Source organism: Microtus pennsylvanicus, chromosome 15, assembly GCF_037038515.1.
Source record: "Microtus pennsylvanicus isolate mMicPen1 chromosome 15, mMicPen1.hap1, whole genome shotgun sequence".
NCBI classification, from domain to species: Eukaryota; Metazoa; Chordata; class Mammalia; order Rodentia; family Cricetidae; genus Microtus; species Microtus pennsylvanicus.
The window spans coordinates 36,691,223-36,718,611 of NC_134593.1; the positions used below are offsets into that span (position 1 = coordinate 36,691,223).

Sequence of the window (27,389 nt, forward strand, 5' to 3'; positions counted from 1 at the left end):
ACTCACTTTCTCCTCTTTATACAGTTCAGCATCCCAGGTTAGAAAATGGTACCATGAGCAGTTCTTTCCCCTCAGGTAACCCAATCAAGATAATTTTTCAAGCATGCCTAATGGCCTATATCCTAGGTGATTCTAGATCTCATTAAGTTGACCATTGAGCTTAACCATTGAGGAAGGAAGGACAGAGTTTTTTTACAAATGAGAAATGTTTAACAAGAAAGCTGACTGGCAAAGAGTATGATATATTCTTACTGCTGTAAGTCTTGCAGAAGTGGATGTTTTTATAAATAGTGAGGCAGAAGCAATGGTCTACCAGCAGCATGGGGAGCAAAGAGGATGCCTGGCCCACTTTCAGTGACTGATAAATGTGTGCATGAGAAAGGAAATAGCTCCATTTAGGGAGTACGATGGCTAATTCTGTCAACTTGGTAGAATCTAGACTCAATAAAGATAATCCTTTTGGCATGTTGGTAAAGGATCATCTAGATTAGATTAATTGATATGGGCAGCACCATTGCATGGGCTAGGAGTCTTGACTGCTTCAGGAAGAGTAGAAAACACCATCCCTTCTTCTGTGTTTACTGAAATGGATGCAGTGTTAGCTACCATCTGTGTCAAGGTCCTAACACCCTGCTGGACTGTACCTTTAAACAGTGAGCTAAACTAGACCCTTCCCTACTTAAATTGCTTTTATGAGGTATTTTATTATAACAATGGTAATGGACTAAACATCTGAAATTGTAAACAAGCCTCCAGTTAAATGTTTTCTTTTATAAGAATTGTCATGGTTTCTCTTCACAGCATAGAATAGTGACTAAGACAGAAGTTGGTACCAGAAGTGGGGTATTGCCATGACAGGCTCGACTCTGCTGCTTGCTAGCAGAATGTGAACTTGTACTTTGGATTAGGAAAACAATTGGATGCTTTAAGCATCCAATTTAATGGACTATACTAGTAGGAACCTAGAAGACAATGCTGAGAGCAATGTAGGATATGATGGCCCCATTGAAGATGTTTCAGAGAGGAAGAATATTAGTAAGTGGCCTAGAGACCATTCTTGTGATATGTTGGCAAAGAGTAACCTCCTTTTTACCATTGTCCTAAACATTTGCCTGGGGCTAAATTGAAGAGTCTTAGATGAACAGCATTGGCAGAGATTTCAAGACAGCATAGGATTGACCATGACATATGAGTATTAGTAATCATTCTCACACGGATCTATAATGAAAAGGAGCAAGCTGGACAAAGCAAATTGTAAAATGTATAGTTTGAGAAGAAAAAGAGCACCAGGAAGTGTAATGTTGCTAAGTCCAGGGCTCAAGGAGATAAAAAGTTTAAAGAAACACCTGGCGCTAAGTGGAATAAAGGGAGTAGTGACCTCAGGGCAAGACCCCATTCAGGTGCACTTCTAACTTCTGAGAAGGAATTAAAGAAAAGCTTAAACAGTGAAGGAAGCCGTCAACAACAGAAGGTGGATGCAAACGTAATTGAAAAGGAGGCCAAGTTCCAGCCCCATTAAGCAGCAGAACTTGGCAGCTTCAGTCACGTGGACTGTGAAATCTCTCTCTGCAGCTAAGGAAAGCCTCTGATGCCAGGCACGTGGCAGGGTTATCTCTGAATTGAGGCCTAGAGCGGCCACTGCATGAAGATGTAGAGGGGAAGCCTGGATTGATTGAGAACCCCAAATTGTTGGAGATGTCAGAGTTTTGGGAGAGCTGCAGGCTGGGTATGGAATCAGCCGAAGAGAGAGAAGTATGTGTTGTAGTTAACAAAGCTGAAAGGAGTTGGTGATCTGAAGAGTGTTTTGACATGAGACATAGAGATGTAGAATTTGGGCTTTGCCCTTGGGTTTTGTTCTTGGTTCGGCCCAGTATTTCCTCACTATGTTCCTCTTCTTCCCTTTTGGAATGGTAATTATATTTAGGGCCTTTGTATGTTGAAAGTATGTGATCTGCTTTAAAAAAAAAAAGCAAAACCATGTTTTAACAGTTAAGAGATTTCTTGCCTTCATCAGAACTTGCACCTTGGACTTTTAGTGTTGAGACTGTGTAGATTGTGGGGACTTTTGAAGTTGGAATGAGTATATTTTTGCATTAATATATGGCTACAGGCCTATGGGGGCCTGGGGATGAAATGTGGTATTTTGAAGAAGTATAGCTCCTATAGGGTCATATATTTGAATGCTTAGTCAACAAGGAGTAGAATTCTTGAATAAGATTGGAAATATTTGGAGGTGTGGCCTTATTGGAAGAAGTATTTCACTTTTGGGGGTGGGGGAACAACTTTGAGTTTTCAAAAGACCATGCCAGGTCCAGTCTCTTGTCCCCAACTTTCTCTGACTGTGAATCAAAATGTATCTCTCAGTTATGACTCCAGTGCATCTATGTCACTGTGTCCCCTGACATGATGATGATGATGATGGACTGAACTTCTGAAACTGTAAGCCAGCCCCAATTAAATGCTTTCTTTTATAAGAGTTGCTGTGGTCACGGTGTCTCTTCACACCAGTAGAACATTGATGAAGACAGTAGTGAATTCAGAAGTTCAGGGAAGACATTCTTTCAAAGAAAGTTTCAAACAACACATTAAAAAAGACCTTCTCCCCTTTAATTCTGAAATCATTTTCGCCTTAAAGAAAAGATATAAAGATAGTATAATTGCCATTAACACCTTCATCTAAGAGACTTTAATAGCTTATGTAGCTGTAGCATAATTATCAACATCAGGCAATTAGCATTGGTACAGTAGTATATATGTAAAACACACTGTTAAAAATTTGCTATTTTTTTCCCTCCAAGTCCCTTTTCTATTTCTGGGCCTGGTTTAAGAGCATATAAAACATCTAGTCATCATGACTCCTTAGTTTTCTCCTATTCATGATGTGACCTCATTTGAACAGTCTTCCATTTGGACCAGTCTGACATGTCTTGTGATTAGACTGAAGACACACATTTTAATAAGCAGTGTTATAGAAGTGATGCCACACATTCTTGGGACATCCTATCAGAAGATGCATGATGTTCATGTCCTTTTCACTTGTGATGTTCCTTTGGCTGTTTAGTTAAGGTGGCCTGCACCGGGAAGGTGCTGTTTACACGTGTAACTGACATGCACCTTCACTGAGATATTGTAAGATTATATGAATATTCTGCAAGCCCCAACTTTTGTTCAGTGAGTTTATTAACATTCACATGTGCAGCATGTAAGGAAAATTTTATTTTTTATTTGGTATCTGCCTAGCAATTATTTTATATTTGAGGAAAACTTTTAAAAATTAGGTCTATATGGTATGGGTGTGGTGTATGTTCATGTGTATGTGTGGATGTACGATGAAGGTGCTCTTACCCTTGAGGAAGATCTTCTGAGAGGTTACAGCTATACAGTTGATGGATTTCAGTTGAAGATCTTTGTTTTTATGGTAGAAAGCTTTTGAAGGCTCAGTGGAGGAGGAACAGCTATCCAGAAAATTATAGGATTGAAAAATTGCATGGTAACAAATGATAGGGGTATTACTTTCTCATTAGCATAGTAAAAAATTTAGATAGTAAAATTAGAAGTATGAAAAAATTCCTTGGACTCACAGTTTTGGAGACGATAATCCATAATCCATTGCTTCTGTTGCTTTGGGCCTGAGGTGATGTACCACATCCTCATAGAAGTACATGGTGGAACCAAACTAGCAATCTGCTGGCAGAACCAAAGGACAGAGGGGGAAAGACCAGAGTCTCACAGTCATCTTCAAGGTCATGTCCTCAAAGACCTGAAGACTTTCCTTTAGGCATCTCCTCTAAAAGGTTCCACTACCTGTCAATAATATCTCCCCAGGGACAACGCTTCTAACATATGGGCCTTTGGGGAAAATTTACAATCTCAACTTTATCACTGGGTAAGTCTAGGTTACTTGAAGGTGCCCGAGATAAGTAAAATATTATGCAAGATAGTAACAGATACTCAGTAGAGGGAGGTTGTGGTTCCAAATTGCTAATTTCAATATACATAGTTTTAGGGGTGGTATTTATTTATTAACAGCATATTGTCAACATTAAGCATGACTTAAATATGCATATCTATGTGAGCACATACTAGGAAGTAATTAATTTCTAGGTATATATCTTGGTTCAGTATCATGTGTACACAGATGACCATGAGAGTAACAAACACTCATCAGTAAGAATGTGGTAGGACTGTATTTAACTGGTAAAGGAGTAAGTTAGATATGTAAGAATTAATATGGAATGAAATAGAAAGGATGATGTTATTTGAAAAAAGTAAGAATAACATAGAATATCACAGTATTCCACTTAGGGGAAAGCGTCTCTGTTTAGGGAGGAACAAAAGCTATGGTGGAAAGAAACCTAAATCAATAATGAAGAAGAGTGTGTTTTCCATGCAGAGTGGTGAGGGCTGGTATGTGACTCTGCAGTTAGCTCTTGTCCTCTGGCAGCGGGAAACTTGGGCAAATGGAGCCTCTTCCATGCTTAGCAAGCATCTTCCAAGCCTACTTTGAGTGCCACCATCAAACAGGAGGGAAGAGTACTCAGAATCATGTGGGTAGCCATAAACACCCCACTCCAGGCCTGGCCCATCCATCTGCTCTCAGTTCTCAGGCCAAAGCTCAGACACAGCTGCACATAGTTCCATGAGAACAAGGAAATGTCATCTCCTCTGTGCCAAGGCATAGAGAAACTCACTTGAGAAGAGCTGGCCTTTCTGCTGTCTCCTAATTACCATCCCCTGAAGGAAACCACTCCCCACCCGAGTATCTTCCTAAGCAAATGTTTATTCATTAATAGGAAGTTGCCCCGAAAGATACATATGGAACAGTTCATGTATAGAAAAGAATTACATAGGACATCATTATTTTGTTCCTTAAACTTCTCTATTTCTATTTGCTATTCTTTTTATTATATTAATGGATTGCTTTTCTGATGAACAATTAAAGTATTAAGAAACTGTTAAATAAGTAGAAATAATTATTTTAAATACATGATTAATTTAGCAAAATTTATCTCTCACAACATTGCTAGACCATTTTCTTGTGATCTTGTAAATAAGGCTTAATATGTCTATTATAGCCCAGCTTCTCCCGAATTGTTACTATGCTAGCTTTGTTAGTGCCAGAAGATGCATGAAGATCTTTTATTTATGCCCAGTTATAGAAAATGGGCTTGTACAAAATACAAGTGGAGACTCAGGATGTATACATTGCCGGTGTGAATGGAAAAGCAATTCTCACTCACCCAAACTTCATAGTACGGTTAAGGTTTGTGATGCTGTGGTAAAGTAGAGGTAGGATGTCCTGTTAGCACTTACACGGACAGTTTCTAAGATATATCAGTGTTTTATTCCCAAATGTGTTCACAACATGATTCATTTGTAAGTCAGAATCTTATGATCTAAGATAATTATGTATATTAAATATCATCTGCAGTACTATGGTAGCTCTTAAGATCATGGTGGGTGCTTTTAAGAAACAGGTTTCTGCTGGGAAGCAAAGGATATGGTCAACAAGACAAAACAGCAGAAAGACAAATATAATATGTATTAACTCTTAAGTGGCTTTTGACATAAAGCAAAGAAAAAAAAAAGCAGTTTACAGGCCCCAACCCCAGAGAAACTATACAACAAAGGGGACTCTAAGAGAGACATACATGGATCTATATAGGAAGGTGAAAAAGACAAGATCTCCTGAGTAAACTGGGAGCATGGGGGCCACGGGAGAGTATATAAGGGAAGAGGGAAGAAAGGGAGTGGAGTGGAGAAAAATGTGTAGCTCAATAAAATAATAATAATAAAACAGGTTTCTATATTCTACCCCAGACATGCTGGACTGTCTAACCTGAGCCCAGGGGTTTCTAAGACTCTCAGTTGATGAGTCTCGGGTTTATAATCCTATGGGCATTTGGAAAACTATTGTCCTAGAAAGCTATGATGGAATTTGCTAGAACTTTCTCTACCCAGTGATTGTGCATTTTCTCTGATAAGCTACTTTTGCTGTGTTAATTTTCAAGGGAAATGAAGTATTAGAGTGACTGTTACAATGCTCTCATCCTGTATCTTTTCCCTGTATTAATCCTGTCCCGATGTGCCATTTTGTTAGTATGAAGATCTTTTGTTTATACCCAGTTATAGAAAATGGGCTCATACAAAATACTGTTTCCAAAGTAGATAGTGCTTCTCTAACCACGAGAGACTCAGCTGTAGGTGAACAAATTGTATTTATTGTTAAAGCAAAGTGAAACAAATACTATAGAGAATAGGGAATTACTGGGGGGGGAGGACATTCAAAAGAGTCGAGTATAGGATTTGAACTCAGGTAATTTGGGGAAGAGTCTACATAGACAGAAGTTGGCATAAGTGTGCACGAACATTTTATGATTGGGTATATTGATAAATCATCAGTGTAGGGATGACATACCAACATGAGGAAGGAGCTCTGACAGATAAAGGAGTAGGGGTCTTTCACTGAGTTGGGAGGAGATGTGGATTTACTTTGCAAGAATCAGAGGCATCTGTCCAGCACAGAACGAGCCTTTGTAGGACTGGGACCACTCCACAGTAACTCTTAGGTGAGAACCTCAGATCAGTTCTCAGACACGAGAGCCACTTGTAAGACTTGGTGATGTAAATTAGTTCATTTCCTTCTTCTCTCCAGTCCCCACCGTTTCCTCACGTTTTCCTCCTTTCCTTTCTCTTCCTTCCCTGCCTGAGATACTTCCAAGTGGTGCTGGGTTCCATTTCCTTCCTCAGTTCTCCTACTGTGTCCAGATCTCCTTATTATTAAACATCTAGACATTGCACATGGATTCCGATTGTCAAATGTCTTTCTTCCAGGAGGCCAATTTGCTTTCCTATCAGCAATTCAATAAGAGAAGTTCTGCCAAATATTCTCTCTAGCATGGGGCAATTTTCCATACTTAAAAAAAAATATTGTTTTGGCTCGTGTATGGGGAAGTATTGTTTTAATGTTCCATTCTCAGCTGTCTGAGATGGAGCCCCTGGGCATGTGGATATTCCGCCATAGGAGCAGTTGAGTATGCCAGCTCTAAGTATAACCTCTGCAGTCAGGATATCTAGGACTGAGTCTTGGTTGTGGTATTTCTCATGTGTGGTCCTGAGCTAGTTGCTTCTGTGAATTGAAGGTGTTGAAATCTTTGCAAGGTTGTCATGAGGTTATAGCTGTAAGGATCTCCTAGCAGGGCTCGACACAGTGATATTATATACACTCTAAGTCATTGTTGTCATTTGCGTTAATAATTGTGTTTCTATTTCAGCAAAGCATGCATTTTTTTTATCTCTTACCCACTCGTAGGTTGGGCTCTTTGTCTTTTTGAAATTTATCAGTGTTCTTCATGCATTTTGCCCAATAACCCTTTTATTATATTTCCTTGGTTATAAATATTTTCTGTGGGTTTCCCTTTTCATTTTATATGTAGTGTTTGCTTTTCATGCATTAACACAAATACACAGAGCTGTAAGTGTAAATAAAAATGCTAACCTTAGTATTTGGCATAAATATGAAATACGGTGCGATGTCTCTTAGCTGGCAGATATAAGGCAGTATATTGGCCCTTCTTACTTATATCTTTAACCTAAAGATAAAGAGCCCATAGTTATAAAATAAATGTAGTGTCAACAGCACAATCATGATCAGGCAGAAGCAATGATTTAGTCATGGCCAAGAGCCCTTGGGACCACATCTGGCTTGCAGAGGGCTTTGTTTTGTTTTGCTCGGGGCCAGCAGTGTAAACCTGCAAAGTTTTAAAACTTTTTAAATTAATTGCCAAACTATTTCACATTAAATATTTCAGCATTTTGGCTACAATAGTAAAACCTGAGCCATCTGGCATTGCTGGCATGTTACCCATTGGCATCTTGGTCTGGAGTTAAAAAGCAACTGCCCTACTTGCAAGGGAAATCATTTCTAGTTTGTCAAATCCCTCAACATGATCAGTGTTCTTCCTGTCTTTGACTCAACTGGTAGACACTTCCTATTGCTGTGTCTAATCTCCTGTTTTCTTTACTCATGTGTATTACCGCTCTGGACTCTGCAGCCAACTGAGTCTGTGTGTTAGCTAAAAGAGTTTAAGGTAAGGTAAAATTGTCCCCTCCCAACAGCACGAAAACCACTTGGGGGTCATTTATCACTTACGGTTTTTAATGAGGGTGACTTCATAAGTGCAACGGTAATTTAAACATAATCTAAAACTGGTAGTTTAACCTTTTTATGTCATATTCCCTGATGTCCAGTAGGGTCACATAAATGTCCCTCAGTAAGAATGCTAAGTGCATTACGCTTACACGGTGGAACTTTATCCTATTTTATATGATTGATTTCCAGGAAGTCAGGCTATGTGATGTCATTGGTCTCTGACTATTCTGGGCGAGGTGCTTAATCCAGGACTAGTGGCTGGGTCTCTTGCTATCATGGCTGAAGTCTCAGGAACTCTGCTCCAGTGTGAACACTTCCTTTCTCAGCTCAAGCTTCTAACTTTGCCGAAATGCCCTGTTCCACCCACAATGCTGGCATCTTTCTAACGCCTTGGATTGTCTTTTTCTCCCAGCCGTGTGCCACTGGTTCTTACTAGACCCCTGTGTTTCCTCTGATGCCCATGTCTTCAGTACTCAAGGACCTGAATCTCTGTATGAGTAGAGAGAAGTAGGAAGATGGAAGCAAGAGAAATCAGGCTTCTTTGAGGTGCTTGATTAGAAATGTGGAGTAAGAAGTAGAAATTCTGGAGGTTACCCAGGGAAAAGGGAAAAAGAGCTCGTTAAAGATAGGCAGGGTAAAGCAGTACTTGACGTAAGGACTAGGAAGTAATTCCAGTGTCCTGTGCTTGACATGGGCAAGAAGAAAACCTGAGTGGCAATTTGGATTAAGGAGAAAGCAAAGGCTAGGCCAACTTTCTCAAAGCTAAAAAGAAATAACCAGAAATGTGTGCCGGAGTCAGCAGCACTGAGTACTTTTGGGCATGTGCTATACACGCATGGATGTGTATAATTTTGCATGCTGACATCTGCATATGGATGCCTGTGTACCTGCACGTGGAGGCTGGAGGTCAACTTTGGGTGGTTTATTCTATTATTTCTTTACCTTAATTAATCAGTTAATCAATTTAATGATATAGGGTCTCACTATGTAGCACTAGGTAGCCTAGAACTAGCCTAGGCTAACCTCTGACTCACAGAGATCCACCTGTCTTTGCTTCAGGGGTACTGGGATCAGAGGCATGGGCCATCACTCTTTATGTTTTAAGATATAATCTCTTATTGAACCTGGCACTCACTGATTTGGCTGGACTGGCTGGCTGGTCAGCAAGCCTCAGGGAGTCGCTTGTTTCTGTGTTGTCATCACTGGAACTCCAAGGGTGTGTCACCATGCCCTACTTTTTATGTGGTCCCTGGGAGTCTGACCTTAAGTCTTCATGCTTGTATAGCAAGAAGTGGGGAGGGAAATGGGGAGGAGGCAGAAATTTTTTTCAACAACTAAAGAAATAAATAAAAATAAATAAAAAAAAAACATAAAAAAAAAGAACTTTGTTACTGAGCCATTTCCTCGGTCCAAGCAGCAGTTTTGAACTCTAAGAAAGGAAGTTCATCTCTTCTCTGGAATCAAATACAAATGTGTGTGTGTGTGTGTGTGTGTGTGTGTGTGTGTGTGTGTATGTGTGTGGTGGTGGTGGATAGAAAGTCTATTTCTGTTTCAGAATCTTCAAGGGTTAGTGGTTCATAAACGGGAGCAAACTGCTGGTCTACGGGCTCAGTGTGTCTTCTGAGTAGTCAGAGCTGTGTGGGAGATGAGATGACAAGAGAAAGACCCCTGGAGGGTTAAGGGTTAATGTGGAACTGGAGTGGAGTGAGATGTTGTCGGGGATTAGTTCTCCCCAGGTCCACACTGAAGTCTGATGTCAGACCCGAGATACACACAGAGGAAATGAAGCAGGTCCTGTGAAGTCACAGGGAAGATTTATCTCTGTCGATAACACAAAGTGCAAAGCCCGAAATGACAGGTTCATATTTCACAAACCTAATTTGATATTTTTAAAACACACGCTCTTCACGATGCCATCTCGCGACGCCACTTGGTTTGGATTCTCTGCAGCACCTTGCTTTCTCACCTTCTCTTCTCCCCAGGATATTTTTAGGCATCAGGATATATTTAGGGTGCCGATCCAGGCTGGTATCCAGAGGCTCAGTAAACAGTGCTATTTCTAGTGTTTTGGAACGCTAACACCTGTTTATTTCCCTGGCAGCAAAACCGCTGAGTTCCTGAGCAGACTGGATACGGACCTGAGAAACAGAAGTGCCTGTCAAATGGCTCCGCGGGCTGCCCCCTCCTCAACGTGGGTGAGTGGAAACTCATGCAGGGTACTGCCTGGCACCTTTTGAAGAAAGGTTTAGAGGCCAAAGATTAAGGGCACAAAGTAGCAGGTACAACGTAGTGTGATTGGAAACCCTGACCCGCCGCCACCCACCAACTGCCCCTTGAGGTGTAAAATAACGCTTGTGTTTGTTCCCATAACATACATAGGCTCCTGAAAAGTCTTTATTGTCCCCAGTCATCCACCTATACCCCACCCCCAATCTCTTGCCTTGCAGAGAAGAATGGGTTTCATTCTAACATTTTTTGGTGTGGATACAGTATACATGTCAGCCCCCTACCCCATTCACCCCAGGCCCCGTCTGTCTAGTCTTCCTGTCCCCTTTCCATTTCCCAAGCAGTCCTTCCATCTTCATGCTTTTGTCTTCTAATCTTGAGTCTTCATGTGAAAATATAATTTGACATTTGATTAAAGGTCTAGCTTATTTCCCTTAACATTATAATTTCCCATTCAGCCCAGTGTCCTGAGAACAGCACAGTTCTGTTCTTTAAGGCGAAAGATAATCTATTGTAGTATTTCGACCACATTTCTTTACCCTTCCTCCTCAGACAGGGGCTTAGGCTTGCCTCCATGATTTGGCAATGGTAAATGAGGCCAGGTAAACTCAGGCCATCAGGTATATTGTATGCTGAGGTCGATTCCTTCACCTCACCAAAACATTTGTTTCTACATAAGGTCTAGTACACTGTCTACACTGAATAACCCTAACGAAGAGAGAGAACCCAATACTTAGGAAGCTGTGCGCTGAGCACGAAGCTTAGCCCCATCAGAAGGCTCCACTGCTCTTTGAGAGAGGAGCAGGTGAGTCAGGCTGTACACAGGTTCTTCCTGCTATAGAGGATGGCTGAGCTGAAGCCGACAAACGTGAGTTAGCGAAGTGAAGAGAGTTGCTCCAGGTGACACAGGCACGAGAAAGCACGGCAGGTGCTGGGGACGATGGCTTTCACAGATGTGAGGGAGAGGTAAACCAGGAGGCTCGAGACGTCAGCGGGGCCCCAAGGAGCTTTACTCAAATGAGCAGTCAGTGGCAAACTGGGTGGGCAGATTATTGTCCAGTTTGTGGAACATCTCCGACCCCCAAATGCTAGTAACATCCCCAGACCAGTGATTCTCAGCCTTCCGAAATGCTGCAACCCTTTAATACAGTTCCTCATGTTGTGGTGACCCCAAGCATAAACTTATTTTTGCTGCTACTTCATCACTGTAACTTTGTTCCTGTTATGAAGCATAATGTCAATATTGGATATTTCCAATGGTCCTGTGAAACTATCATTTAACATCCCCAAAGGGGTCACAGTCCACAGGTAGAGAATCTCTGACCTAGACAATGAGTCAACTAGAAATGCTCCCCACCCCCAGGAAGCTGGGAAGCTCTTGGTAGAATAGCCACTGAGAACAGATGAGAGTCAAGTTGGAGACCTGTGGGGACTGATGGGCCTCATAGTCTGTAAACAAGGAAGATTCAAGATCTCCTGTATTTTCCTGGGACTACACCGACAATGGTAGGAAGGACAGATGCAAAAGAATTGAGAGCAAAGAGCCTTTAGGACTCTGGTTCTGGTAGGGAGACAGGATGTGTGTGTGTGTGGGGGGGCAAGTTGAAAACCGTTTGGAAGGTAGAAGTGGCCAGACTTGGTTGTTGCTCACTTACTGAGGGAAAACACAATGCTGCTCTCAGGGGGAAAAAAAAATCACTCTTGCTTCCCATCCTGTAAGTGTTCTGCTTTTTCCCTGTTTCTGATATGGTGTTGTATGCTCTAAACTTGTCAGAGTAAGCTCTATAATCACGTCACCCCAAATCCCTCATCTCACCACCCTCACTGCGGGACCTTGAAGGGGAGAATTGAAAACCTGCAGGTCACAGGCTTAAATTACGTGTGAATGGCAAGTTCTGAGCATGTCTGGATAGCCTTGTGGCTGTGAGGGATGGAGGAGGGATTGAAATCGGAACACTTAGGGTTTTGCTTGCCAGCGTGTCTTGCCTTTCCAGTTGGGAGCTTTGGGGGTCCTGTGGCATGAAACCCCAGCAGGACTGTGTCTGCTTGCTCTATCGATTTCAAGTCATTTCTTGGATTCCACAAAACCATCCTGAATTTTAATAGTGCTGTCTATAACGCATCGGCCCTGTCTCCCGGAACCGCATATTCTGTGGATTGATTAGTGCACGTGTAGCACAGCCCTCGAGCTATCGATAGAAAATATGGAGCAGGATCAGCCCCAGGAAGGCTCCTTCTGAGCTACATGCAAGAGATACTCGATTTTGACGTCAAACTATTAATAAGTTGTCAGTGTTGGATATACTTAACTGAGTTTTTACCCGTAGTGTGCTCTTTCTCCTTCCGTCTATCCATATGCATAGGATTCTGAGAAGGCTCCGTGCGGCCATTCCCAATGCTTTAGGAAGGTCAAATATGTACATTGCACTTCTGTGGAAAACATTTATTCTCTGTTAAGAGAATACCTAGTCCATGTTCAGACTGTGAGCAATGTGTCCCTCTCCTCTATATGTGTATGGAGAGCTCTAAGAATTTATTGTTTTTCTGTTTCCTAATTTTATTATACTCTTCAAAGCAACTTTTGTGAAATTTTTTCTTCCTACATTTAAAAAATAACATTCCATAGACCTTGAAAGAACAATACTCAACTTCATATGGAAAAACAAAAAATCCAAGATAACCAAAACAATCCTGTACAAGAAAGAAATTTCCAGAGGCATCACCATTCCTGACTTCAAGCTCTACTATTGAGTTATAGTAATGAAAACAGCTTGATATTGGCATAAAAACAGACAGGTTGACCAATGGAATCGAATCAAAGACCCTGATATTAATCCACACACCTAGGAACACCTGATTTTTGACAAAGAAGCTAAAAATATACAATGGGATAAAAGAAAACACCAACAGATGGTGCTGGCATAACAGGATGTTGACATGTAGAAAATGAAAATAGATCCCCATGCGCAAAACTCAAGTTCCAATGGATCAAAAACCTCAACATAAATCCAGTCACACTGAACTTCCTAGAAGAGAAAGTTGGAAGTAGCCTTGAACGTATTGGTACAGGAGACTACTTCCTGTATATAGCACCAGTAGCACAGATACTGAGATCAATAATTAATAAATGTGACCTCCTGAAACTGAGAAGCTTCTGTAAGGCAAAGGACACAGACAACAGGACAAAATGGCAACCTACAGAATGGTGAAAACATCTTTACCAACTCTACTTTGGACAAAAGCCCAATCTTCAAAATATACAAAGAACTCAAGAAACTAGATGTCAAAATATCAAATAATCCAATTAAAAATGAGGTACAGATCTAAACAGAGAATTCTCAATAGAGAAATCTCTAATGGCTGAAAGTCACTTAAGGAACTGCCCAAAATCCTTAGCTATCAGAGAAATGCAAATCAAAACAACTCTGACATTCCATCTTATACCAGTCAGAATGGCTAAGATCAAAACCACTGATGACAGCTTATGCTGGAGAGGATGTGGAGTAAGGGAAACACGCCCCCATTGCTGGTGGGAGTGCAAACTTGTACAGCCACTTAGGAAATCAATATAGCGGTTTCTCAAAAAACTGGGAATCAATCTATCTCAAAACTCAGCAATACCACTCTTGGGCATATACCCAAAGGATACAGACCCATACCACAAAGAAAATTTCTCAGCTATGTTCATAGCAGCATTATTCGTAATAGCCAAAACCTGAAAACAACCAAGATACTCCTCAACTGAAGAATGGAAAAAGAATGGAAATTTACCTAATGAAATACTACTCAGCGGTAAAAAACAATGACATCTTGAAATTTGCAGGCAAATGGATGTTTGCTTCTGAGTAAGGTAACCCAGACACAGAAAGGCAAACATGATATGTATTCACTCATAAGTGGATATTAGACATAAAGCAAAGGATGGTCAGCTTATAGTTCACAACCACAGAGAAGACAGGAAACAAGGAGAACCCTAAGAGAAACATACATAGATCCCCCAGGAAAGGGGAAGTAGACAAGATCTCCTTAGTAAATGGCAGTGTGGAGGGTGGGTGGTAGCAAAGTGGGAAGGGAAGAAGAGGAACAGGAAGAACATTAGGTATCAAGAAAATCAAGTTGGGTAAAAGACAGAGAGGGAGAGCAAGGAAAGAGATGCCATCAAAGAGGAAGCCATTGTAGGGTTAGCAAGAAACCAGGCACTAGGGAAACTCCCAGGAAACCACAAGGACGAACCCAGCTAAGAATCCAAGCAATAGTGGAGAGGGTATCTAAACTGCCCTTCCTGGTAATCAGATTGATGAGTACCTTAATTGTCATCATAGAACCTTCATCCAGCATCTGATGGAAGCAGATGCAGAGATCCACACCTAAGCACTGAGCCTAACTCCTGGAGTCCAGTCATAGAGAAGGAGCAATGATATTATGAGCAAAGGGGCCAAGATCGTGGTCGGACCCACAAAAACAGCTGATTTGAGCTAGTGGGAGTTCACTGACCCTGGACTGACAGCTAGGGAACCAGCATAAGATGGAACTAGACCCTCTGAATGTGGGTGACATTTGTGTGACTTATGCAGTTTGTGGGGCCACTAGCAACGGAGCCAGTATTTATCTCTAGTGCATGAACTGGCTCTTTGGAGACCATTCCCTGTGTAGGGATACCTTGCTCAGCCTAGATACAGGGGAGAGGGCCTTGGTCCTGCCTCAAGTGATATGATAGGCTTTGTTGAATCCCCATGGGAGGCCTTACCTTCTCTGAGGAGTGGATGGGAATGAGGTGGGGAGAAGATGGGGGAAGAGTGGGAAGACGGGAGGGAGAGAAAACTGGGATTGGTATGTAAAATAAGATTGTTTTAAAACTAAAATATCACATTTCATATGTATATTAAATATATCTTGATCATATCTACCCTGCTCTCCCCACTTCAACTTGTCCTGGCTCCTCCAACACATCTCCCAACTTTATGCCTCTTTTTCTTTTGTTTAATATGTTTTACTAAAATTTTTTCATACAATGTATTTTGATAATCTTTCCCATCCCTCAACTCCTCCCAGATTCTCCCCACCCAATTTTATGTTCTTTCTCTCTCTCCAAAATGAAAAAAAAAAAAAACCAACAACAAAATCAAAACAAACACTGAAAAAAAAACCCAATAAGACAAAAACAAAACAAACAAAAATAATAAAACTAAACAACAACAAAAAAGCAAACAGAAAACACGGAATCTTTTCTTCATTGGCCAGCTTTTCCTGGGAGTAGATCTGGAATATGGCTGATACACCGAATGGCACTCCTTTCCCAGAAGATACATTTCCTGGTTAGGGGTGGGGCTTTGTGTCCATTTCCCCTTCTCTGCTCTGGGAGAAACCACTATAAGTCTTGTGTATTCTCGTCACAGTCTCTGCGAGTTCCTGTGTGCATCGGTGCCTGTTTGGCACTGTTCCCTTGGAGGCATCCACCACCTCCGACTCTTAAAAATCTCCTCTTCCACATAGATCCACACAGAGGGGAAGATTTTGATGAGGACATCAAAGGGCTGAGGGCTCCAAAGTCTCTCACTCTCTCACATTGCCCAGCTGAGTTTATTAAGCGCTGCCCATAAGTTTAGGTACAGGTCATCTGCCAGAGGTCCCGTTCCCTGGGAAACGTGACTCTCCCTTCCCCACCAGGTATCAACTGCCAATAGCTCCTCAGCTAAGGAAGGGGTCTTATAGCCCTCCATAAGCTAATTAAATACACACACACACACACACACACACACACACACACACACACACACACGAGAAAAGAGAGAGGGAGGGAGAGAGAGAGAGAGAGAGAGAGAGAGAGAGAGAGAGAGAGAGAGAGAGAGAGAGAGAGAGAGAGATTGGACAGAGGTACCCTGCATAGGTGAACAAAGTTGCTTCCAAATATCTAAGTTAAAAAAGGAAATTCTCAATTCTCAGTGCTGGGCATGGGTTAGCTCCCCAGGAGTCCTTACACACCTTTCTACGTTGAACACATACCCACCATTGGGAGGCAGGGATTTTATAAATTCTATGTAATTATATGGATGAAAAAAGGGCTGCAGGAAAATTCCTTTGTGTGTTAGAATAAAGCTCTTGGAGGTTTAGGACTCCAGGCAAAAGACATCTGCAGAATTTACTTCCACTTAGATGGTGTCACTCTCTCTAGTAAGCACGCATTGTTGGGGTTAAGGTAGGGGGGCAGAAATCCTTTCTTTCTGAGATACTAGTCATAGAGAGGGAGGAGTGATATTGTGAGCAAAGGGGCCAAAACCATGATGGAGATACCCACAAAAACAGCTGACTCATGCTAGTGGGAGCTCACTGACTCCCACCTCAAGATCCCTACTGTTTGCTGGTCCTTCTGTCTTAATGTAGTGATTACTCTGGCTGCCCAGCCAGTTAGTTAGTGCTCTCTGGTTGTGTTTTCTGTCTTTGGCAACTTGTAAACACTTGAGAAGACTCTATTTTATTTTTGCATTTTCTTTAACAAATGTTCAAAGGGAACCATCTCTAGCCCCTCCAGCTGTCCCATCCAGTGCTTCTTGATTAAAGGTTCCACACAGTTTCCATCTTGTGACGGTTAGCTAGCTCCTCAGTTCTGTCCTCTCCATTCAGATGCCACCTCACTCTTGCTCTGAATGCAGCTTCCTTTTCTACTCCACAGCACAGGGGTTCTTCTGGAACTTTCCTTTAGCACAATGGGTCAGAGCCTCCTCTGCCCAGTGAACTCATCTGGGGGAGCTTTACAACTTGTCTGTGCCTAGGTCACACCCCCAGAGATCCAACTGCAATGTGACCTGGACCGAAGTGTTTTCAAAGCACCCAAGGCAGCCGTGAAGTGCAGCCAAGGTGGAGAAGGGCTCTCTGAGGATGTCTTGGGAATCGCCTTTATTGCCTTGTGTACCGGGAGTTCTCTGACCTCTGGATCCCGTTGGCTTATGCTTTCACGTTTTGTTCCTTGGTTACGATGTAATACCTCGTCTAATAGTTCACTGGAGAAGATACAGGGAAGACAAGCGTGTTCAGGTCCTTCTGTGTTGGAGCTAATTTTATATCCTGCCCTCTCCACCCCCCTTAGTTTGCGTCTGAGTTTTGATGGTCCTGCTCTGTCCTGGCTCCTGAAAAATTCATGGGCATCTGGATTATCCTTCTTATAGGAGCTTTGTAAACCTGCTTTCCCTGGGAATAACTTAGCATCCTCCTTCCTCCTTCTGATACTCTGTACTGGTGGGTCTGAGTACAAGGGGTTTTTGTTATTCATTTTCAATTTGGAAACTCATTTCTGGTCCCAGATAACTTCCTGGTGTTATTTTCTTTTTATTTCTTTCTCTTCGTTTTCTTTTTATAGAATTCCTATTTCTCTAATCCCAGGCCACCTGGATTTATTATCTAACTTCTTTTTAAACATTTTTTTTTCTCCTTGAATTTATATTCCAGTACTTTTAACTCCTGCCTACTGACACTTTTTCTTGACTATCCTCTAAATGTTTTAGAGATTTGGTTGTTTTTGTGGAGAAGGGAAATCTTTCTCATTTGCTAGGAATCTGTCTCCAATACTTTGAAAAAAATGCTCCACCATTTTCACTGGGGTGGCAACGGTGCAGGAGGAAGGTGAGAAACCTAACGGAGGGCATCAGCATACAGGGTCCTGTGCAGCCTTTTCCTGTTCACCATTTCTGCCTTCAGTGCTTGGTGCGTGCATCTGCTCTCGTTTCTCCCAGAGAGGACACTTTGAATTTTCTGTTAGGGTTAAGAGATTTGGCACTAGAATTTTCAGAGCAAGGGCAGGCAGATGGGACAAATAGCTATTTGGACTTTCTAGTAATTTCTTTCTTTCATCTTCCCGTGACCCATCTGGCTTCCCAAAGAGCTGGTGCATTCATTTACTATGTCCGCATGCAGCTCTGAAGAAAAGAAAACGGAGGGGTGTTGTGTGATGCTGTCCTCTTTGTCTTCTTTGGGTGGCCAACCACCCAGCTCCCAAATAAACACACACTAGGAAGTTGTGAATGTTTGGCCTTAGCTTGACTTGTTTCTTGCCAGCTTTTCCTGACTTCAATTATCCCGACTACTATGCCTCTGGGCTTTCCCTCTGTATATCTTACTTTCATCCTTACTCTGTGGCTGGCGGGGTGGCAAGGTGGCAGGGTGGCGGGGTGGCGGGGTGGCTGGGTGGCGGGGTGGCAGGGTGGTGGGGTGGCTGGGTGGCTGGGTGGCGGGGTGGCAGGGTGGTGGGGTGGCTGGGTGGCTGGGTGGCAAGGTGGCAGGGTGGCGGGGTGGCTGGGTGGCTGGGTGGCGGGGTGGCAGGGTGGTGGGGTGGCTGGGGTCTGGCCCCTGATGTCCTCTTCCCCTTTTTCTCTTGCTCCTCCTCTTCCTCATTTCCTCCTTCAATTTATGCTCTCTCCCTCCAAAAGAGAGTAAAGACCAGCACCCAAATTCTTTGGTCAAATTAAGCAAGCTTTATTTTCTGTCATACAGGGCTATTTTCCTAAAGTAGGGTTTAGGAAAATAGCGTTGAACACAGGACTAATGTGGTGCTTGGCTTATATAACCCAAAGAACTGCAAGGCTAGGGGGCTCCTGGGGGTCTTGCTCATGTAAGAACTTGGCAGCACATCTCAAAATTATCTGGCAGAACATATTATCAGGGTGAAGGTCATGGAATAAGGTGTCAGATTTCATGTCAGATTCCAGAAGATGGCTCATAACATGGTCAACCCCAAATTTTACAGAAAAGAGGAATGGACCGATTTTGACCTTGTAACAACATGACTTTTAATCTTAAGATGGAGTCAGGCTGGTCCATCACAGCCAGTGCGCTTAACCACTCAGCCATCTCTCCAGACACAACTTCTCCTGATTTTTGAAAATAGTTTGTTTTATATTGCTTTCTTTCCAGGGTAATCTTTGAGAAAAAATATCTAAAAGTACAAACATCTTTACTCCATCATCTGACATGAAAATTTATCTTGGGATGAAGTAGGTCTCTCAGGGTTGATATGCTGAAACCTAAGCCCAACCGTTTTAGAATGTGAGCTGATCTGGGGACAGAGGTGATCAATATGAAATTCAACACGAAACTGAGAGAGTTATATGCAGAAGGAAGTGGTGGGAAAAGACAGGGTAAATACAGCCCCTGAAACCACAGGGAGACAGGGGTGACTATGACCTTGCAAACCAGACAGAAGTCACAAGAAGACAGGGGTGAGTATCACATTGTAAGCCAGATAGGAGGCACAGGGAGACAGGGTGACAATGACCCTGCAAGCCAGACAGGAGGGATGTGACAGATAAATCCCTTCCTCACAGCTGTCAGGAATAACCTTGATTTTGAATTATTATTGTGTCTAGAATCATGAAACAGCAGATTTCTGTACTCTGACATACCTCTCTGGGCTGATTTGGCCTGGGAGCACTACCAACTCTTTAAAAAATATTTTTTTTTATTTAAATGTTTCTTTTGTGAAGTAACTTTTGATTTTTTTTTTCTCTCACAACACCTTCCAGTTCCTCCTACCTTCCTACTCACCCAACTCATGGTATTTTTTCTCTCTCTTTCAAAAAAGAAAAAGCCTTTTAAAAAAAGGAAATCAAAACAAAGATCCAATAAGATGAAAAATTTGCTAAAATAAAACAAAACCACCACAAATAGCCCCCTTGACACTCATCTGTGTTTACCAACAACTCCTGGGCATAAGGCCTGAACTGAAGTGTGGCTAACACACCCAGCGACACTCTGTTGGAGAAAACAGATTTTTTTTTCTCTCCCGTCAGGTGTTCACTGCAAATAGCTTCTTGGGTAGGGCGGACCCAGTGTCCACGTCCATCTGTGTTGGGATTTTGTGTGGTTTGAACCTGTGCAGGTCTTGTGTGCGCTGTCACAGTCTCTGTGAGGTCGTTAGGTGCCTCAGCTCTGTTGCGTCTGGCAGACATAGTTTCCTTGGGATCATCCACCACCTCCCACTCTTACAACCTCTCTGTCTCCTTTTCCACATAGATCCCTGAGCCTTGAAGACTCAGGCTTTAATGAAGATGACCCATTTGTTCATATGGTGTAATTCTCCTTTTTATTCCCCTGATTTTCTTTTCTTTTCTTTTTCTTTTTTTTTAATTTAGCACAATTTCTTTATTGACTCTTTGGGAATTTCACATCCTGCACCCTAATTCCGCTCACCTCCCATTCCCCCTATAAACTCTCCTCACCCCTGCAGTGACCCCTCAAAGGAAAAATTTAAACACATCAAACAGAAACAGGACAATTAATCAATCAATCAAACAAGAACAAAACAAACAAATAAACAAACAACAAAACCTCAAAAAACCTCTCTACTTCTCCTTCTTTCCTGCCTCTCCAGCACTTTGTCATTTGTCCTGGTGGCATTAGGAGTGGTCTGTCACACAGTAGACACTTTTGTCCAATCAGCTTTACTAGCAAACATTCACTGCAGTGAGTCACTGGTCTGGTTCAAGGCCTCTGGTTTCTGGCACACCATCATCCCTGGGTCCTCACCGAAACTCTTCTGGGATATCCTGTGGCCGCCCGGAGTCATGGAGATCCTGTAGGTATTGTTCCACAGTACCAGTCCCTCCTTGAGCTCCAGCAGGTCCTAGATGGGCTAGATGTTAGGGTGGGCCAACCCAAGATCCGGCTGTGGGCATGGGTGGTAACTGAGATGTTTAGTCTGGCTACTGGGACCTCAGGTAAGGGGCAGAGCCAGTTCCCCTATGCCTGTACCATCAGGGTTAGTTCTCCCTCACCTGTGGTGAGGTGTGGGGCCTTCTCTCCCAAGTGCAGGAGCCAGCTCTCCCTTGAGGTCAGTGCCAGCTTTCTTGCTGCACTGTCTAAGAAGAGGTAGGACCGGCTTTCCCAGGCCAGTGAAGGGCGGAGTGGCGCAGCATGTCCCTCTGATTTTTGGTTCCTATGGCCCTTGAGGTGACACAGGCCCCAGACATCAACACAGACCCAGCTACAGCTGGAGCACAGACCCAGGCATGGCTTTTGGCAGCAGCTCGAGCCTGGGTGACGTCCTGGCTCCTGGTGGAAACACTGGCCACTCAGATCAGGGTGGCTCTGGTGGCATCATGGCCCCCAGACACCACCAAGGCTTCAGGTTGCTGTCCCAACCCTGAGCTTCTGTGCAACCTTTGGTGGCAATACAAGACTCTGACTTCAGCACAGACCGCAGCTGTGGTAGGACCATAAACAGACCCAGACATCGTCTTTGGCAGCAGCTGGGCCTGAATGTCACCATTGCCCCAGGTGGCAGTGCAGGTCACTCAGATTGGCACATCCCTAGTGGCAGCATGACCCTTGAACAACAGCATGGCTCCAGGTGGTTGCCCAGACCCCTGAAATCAGCATGGCCCTCAATGACAACAAGAAGCATGGACATCAGAGAAGGCTCAGCCATTATAGACTAGGCTCACCACCAAAAATATTCTCCTTTCTTAATCAGTTTCTTACTGACTCTCTGAAATACAGCTTAGCATCATCCAGTTGGAGAAGGTGTCTTTGACGCTATTTGATTAAATGTCATCTTTTCTATTCTCATCTGTTATCATGTATTGGTACTGTAATCATTGTCTCTGACTTCCACACAAGGTTATTAAAGTCTGAAGTCTGTCATCTTGTTTTGACCCAAAACTTGCACATACGAGGTTCAGGTATTGTTTATGAACAAATACATTGTAAGTACAGCTTTGAGAAAAAAAATGGATAAAATTGAGAAAAAAATGGATAAAAGTGGGCTTTGCCTGATTGACAAAACATTAGTGTCAATTATTACATCAAGTGACTATTTAATGCTACAAAAATTATATGGATGCAGTGATTTTAGAGTTGGCTAGTATTAAGAACTAAGAAAAAACATATAAAATAAAGTGTATTTTCCCCTGTATTTCTTTGAACAGAAACTTCCAGTCCTGCCTAGAGATCCCAGTGGGGTAAGCATGAATTAGGGTAGCAAGTAACTTTGAGCTCTCCGTAGCTAAGGTACCATGTGACTCCTTCAGTTATGATAGGCTTCTATATGAGACCTCAAGATTCTTCCTTATTCCCTGGGTCTGACATAGGATATTTGTGATTAAGATTAGCTTTCTCTAATATAAAAGGAAAGGGAATGAGAGAGCCACTCCCCACCTGGGACATATCTCAGCTCCATTGTTTGGGGAGGAGGGAAGAGAAAGTCATTGTGTGTAAGTTGCTTGTGCGACAAAGCAGGCTTTGGGTATATGAGGGGTTTCTGGATACAGGGAACTCCAGTAGTCTCATTGCTGCTTCTGCATGATGTAAATCGAGAAGTTTCTCTCCCTCCCTGGAGAGTGGTTCTTGCTGGTAGATGCATTTTTATGGTTATAAGAATGGGGGGATGAGCTAAGAAGTACTTGAGAAAAATTATAGTATGGGAACAGGGGGAACCAGTCTACGTGGGCTAGCCGGATTACTAGTCCAGAGAAGGAGGCCTGAAATATATGACTTCCTCACACGCTGCTGCTGGGAGTTTTATGAGAGTAGTGGAGTTTCTGGGGCACTAGGTTATTAGGTTGTGCTTCCTGCCTTTTGGAGGCTGGGGCTACAAGTTCAGTGTTGAAGTAGAAAAAGTTCATAGTGCTTGAACAGAATATAGATAAATCTGGGCTCATGATGGGGTTTACACCCAGATAAACCGATCATAATTTGAAAATATTGCAAGTCGGAATGTATGTAATGTATCTAACCCAGGGAACACCCTGGCTTAGTATCATCTCAGGCTGTGGAGACTCGGTTGTTTATCCTCCTGATGGCACAGCTGACGGGATGTGTGGCTTGCTCCCACCACCAAGCATCCGGAGCTAACATGTTACTGCACATCACCAGCCCGAGAGAAGACCCAAAATGCATGCACATCACTTTTGCACAACCATAAAGTTGGGAAAAAAACAGACCTTGCAAGTGACCCATCATAAGTCAGGGATCATTGCTACTTGAAATCTCATGCGTTTCATAATAGTCGGTCCGTAGGCCGGTGTGTTTGTGCTATGATGGTGGGTTAGAAGGACAGCAGGACATTCTGTTGAAGGGGCTGGCTCTTTCCAAGCTCCTGTGGTCCAGAAAAGGCTTTTCCTCGCCTCCTCTCAGGAATAGAACTGTGTGTCAGGTACAGATAAAGGCTCAGAAAGAAATACATCTTTGGAGTTATATGTTATCCATCACCAATTGACAGTTTAATAGGATACCACAAATGAGCAGTGGCTATGGCCGTGATTGGAAAACCAGCGCCATTACTGCTGGTCTGTGAGGGGGACCAATCAGTCGGTCGGAAGAATCTTGAAAATATCTTTTAGCTTGCCACCAGCAGGGATGAATTATGTCAGTTATCTCCGAGGAGAAATTTTACAGCTTAATTAAGCAAACATTTAAATCATCCTTTAAAATGTGCTGGATGATTGTGCTTACACTGGCCTTCTTTTTTTATATATCCCAGGGGATGTCTTCAGATGTGGTGCATAAATCACCCAGTAAGCAAGTGTGTATGGGAAGCTTAGTGTACGCTCCACACGGAGGCTGAGTTATTAGCAGCGGTCCCTTGGTAGGAAGATAGATGCACTGATTTGATGATTCTCTGCTTGTACCTTGACAGGCCAGTAGACAGACACACAAGGATTCTCTGTGGAAAGAAGAGAGCCAAAAGTTGCCAAAGATGAGGGATGGCCGACAGCAACAGGTATTTGTTGGTGCAGATTGCTTCAAACCAGGTGCTTTTGAAGGCCTGGTGAACAGACATGTTTAGATTCTTCAAAAGATTTTGGAAAAACTTGACAACACATTGCAAACAAAAGATGAATTCTGGGTTTTTCCTATAAGGTGGCTTCTTCCAGCCAAAGTTTTACATATCCTGCCATGGGTTGTACTGTGCTGGCCACAGTTAGTGCTGGCTGTTCACAGAGAAGATGAACACACACACGTGAACACAAAACACAAGCGACCCACATTTTAACCAAGGGTAAATAAAGTGGCAAATGACACCCAGAAAAGATTTCCATGCTTTGAATGCAGCAGGCATTATGGAACTGTTTTACATATCTGTACATGCGTGTGTACAGAAGCAAAGCATTCTACACGCTTTCAGCAACAGAAATCAGTGAGACAAATGCAGACCCTCCTAACTTCTGAAGTTTCACAACTTCAAGGATCTAGTCTGAGAACTAAAACTCTTCAGGGCTGCGACCTGGTGCTCAAACACGCTAGTTTTTTTTTTAATTAATTAATTTATTTATTAAAGATTTCTGCCTCCTCCCCGCCACCGCCTACCATATCCCTCCCCCTCCCCTAATCAAGTCCCCCTCCCTCGTCAGCCCAAAGAACAATCAGGGTTCCCTGCCCTGTGGGAAGTCCAAGGACCACCCACCTCCATCCAGGTCTAGTAAGGTGAGCATCCAAACAGCCTAGGCTCCCACAAAGCCAGTACGTGCAGTAGGATCAAAAACCCATTGCCATTGTTCTTGAGTTCTCAGTAGTCCTCATTGTCCACTATGTTCAGCGAGTCTGGTTTTATCCCATGCAAGGAACTCAGGACCACGAGGGGTGCACCCACACACTGAGACAATGGGGATGTTCTATCAGGAACTCACCAAGGCCAGCTGGCCTGGGTCAAACACGCTTGTGATAGGCGGGCTCTGATCGTGGTGCAGATAGGGAATTCGAAGGAGGCAGAGAAAGCAAGCAGCATGTGTTTCATTTTATAGGCATTCAGGACAGTGTGGTAACCAGTACAATAGGGAAGCAGATGTGAAGACAGAACAGCAGCGTGGTCCCTTCACAGCGCTGATCAAGTGCCTGTTCTTCTGCGGCATCCCTGGCTTGTCTAGAGGATTCCACCCTATTTTCCCTGCCCTGTGTGCCAGAAAATAAAGGGGCCATGCCAGGCCAAGGATTCAGTCCTAGTTCATCTCACTGTCCCGGGGATTTCCATTCTCTTTGGTGGTGACAGTTTTTCAGCATAAACGTAGGCTGTGGATCTGGTCAATGAGGCTAAGGGAGGCTGCCTTTCAGTGTGGACTACTTACTGATTTGAAATTGTCTCTTCTCATTAATTATCTTTTGGGTGTATTTCCCTTTTTATCTTTCTGTATTTTATCCAATATTTCCTGTTCCTCATTGTTCTTAGTGTTTATGTGGCATTTTCCTATCACTTAGTTTCCACTCTGCCACTGGTTTAAAACACTTGTGCAGTGATAAACGTGTCTGGTTTTCTCTCACGCGGTTTCATGGACTTTTTTCATTTGTGGTTTGATATGTTCGCATTTTCTTGGTTGGTGGTTCATTTATTCGCACATATCTGTGCTCTGGTTACACAACTGACATTTCCGTCACAGTATTTTCTTTATTTTTAGGCTCTGTGGCTGCATTTTCTCTGTTGTGTTTATTAATCATTTCTCTCCCCTCCCCTTTCAGATTATGAAAAGATGTACAGTGCTTCTATTTCTGTGTTTAATCTTGTCACACCGCTTCTGCTTGTCTCTTCAGATCTGAAAATGCATGCATCTCTCGGGCTTCCTATCAATGTTTCTTCCCCTGTTGCGTCACCGCTCACCATTCCCGGGCCTTCTGTCAGATGGATTCCAGACATGCAGGGTCAACTCTCCACGCATCTTCATTGTTTCTTTTGCTTCCTCACTTTGTGTCTCATTCTGAAGAAGGTACTAGATCGTCCCACTGCCTGCAGTCTCTCAGGACTCTCTGTGCTGTGCTTATTTGAGATATGTACTGAATTCAGTTGCTTCCCAAAGCCGCTGGTTTGCTTTACTGTAGCGAGCCTAACATCCTCATCTCTCCACCCAGGGTGACTATCCAAATAGTAAAGTTTTCTACTTCATATACCAACTGTATTTCCTGGCTTAGCTTCCATGCATTTGTTTCGTAATGTTTTCTCAATGTTTGGTGATTCTTGCTCATGTTCGTCTGGACCTGAGAAAAGCAGCTACTGTCCTCATGTGTGGCAGCTTGTTTTGCAGTCACGGGTATATGGCATGATGCCCTGTTTTGTTTGCAGAGGCTGCTTGTTTGTTCCTAGCTGCTCAGACAAGAAATAACCACACAGAAACTATATTTGCAATACTGTTTGGCCAATAGCTTAAGCTATTTCTAGCTAGCTCTTATATCCTAAATGAACCCATCTCCATTAATCTGTGTATTGCCACATGGCAGTGGCTTACCAGCAAGATTCTGGTGCATCTGTCTTCTGCAGGTGGCTGAATGGTATCTCTTGACTCTTCCTACTCTCTCTCTATATATCTCTTTTAGCCTGGCTTTACTCTGTTAATTCATTGGCCAAAATCTGCTTCTTTATTAACCAATAAAAGCAACGCATATACAGAAGGACTTCCCACACCACTGTTTCTCTAAGCTCATGCTCTCTTCCTCCATTTGGTGGGACTGCTTAAGAAAAGAAACCAACACCAATGCCCTGGATGCTGTTCTGCAGCTGGTGCTCTCAGCAGAGACCTCAGTCTTCCCTCATGAAGCTCCTAAGGAGCCACAGCTAACTCAGTTCTAATGTATCCTGCTCATGTAGTCCACCACATAACTTCCCAGTCCTTTTACCTTGTTGGCCTTTCTTAGCATCTCTGATAAGCTGATTGTACTTCCTGAGTTTTTTGTGGTTTTTGGTTTAATTTAGAAAGTGAAAAGATAACAAAGAAAACCAGAAGAAACTTAAGCAATAAGGAGACAAGATTGTTATAGAAGCCATAAAAAAGTAGTACTGCCAGCATCTATGGGGAATGCATGCAGAGAACAGAATTATAACTGTTAAACCCATTTAATACTTAAAAAAAAAGAAGAAAAGTCATGAATTATGTACCAAGGAATTTACAGCAGAAACAATAAATGAAACTAAAGGAAGTAATTAAGATAAGAACAGAAATTAATAACTTAATAATTAGAAACTTGACAAAGCAGCTGTTCTGAAACTCCAGCCATGTATTCTGTGATAAAGTCGTAGGGATGAAGGGATCTGCAGCAAGCA

The 27,389-nt window shown here is 42.8% G+C and overlaps 1 protein-coding gene across 3 annotated transcripts in view; it reads left to right on the forward strand.

Moving 5' to 3' along the window:
- The window catches only part of Epsti1 (epithelial stromal interaction 1), a 98,217-nt gene that overhangs the window by 45,513 nt on the left and 25,315 nt on the right, over positions 1–27,389 (forward strand). For 2 of the 3 annotated variants that reach the window (XM_075949715.1, XM_075949712.1), the window contains exons 7-8: positions 10,254–10,347; positions 24,003–24,086. In XM_075949715.1, coding sequence (XP_075805830.1) covers positions 10,254–10,347; positions 24,003–24,086 — 178 coding nt within the window. The remainder of the gene's footprint in view (positions 1–10,253; positions 10,348–24,002; positions 24,087–27,389) is intronic. The other variant, XM_075949713.1, reaches the window with a different exon arrangement.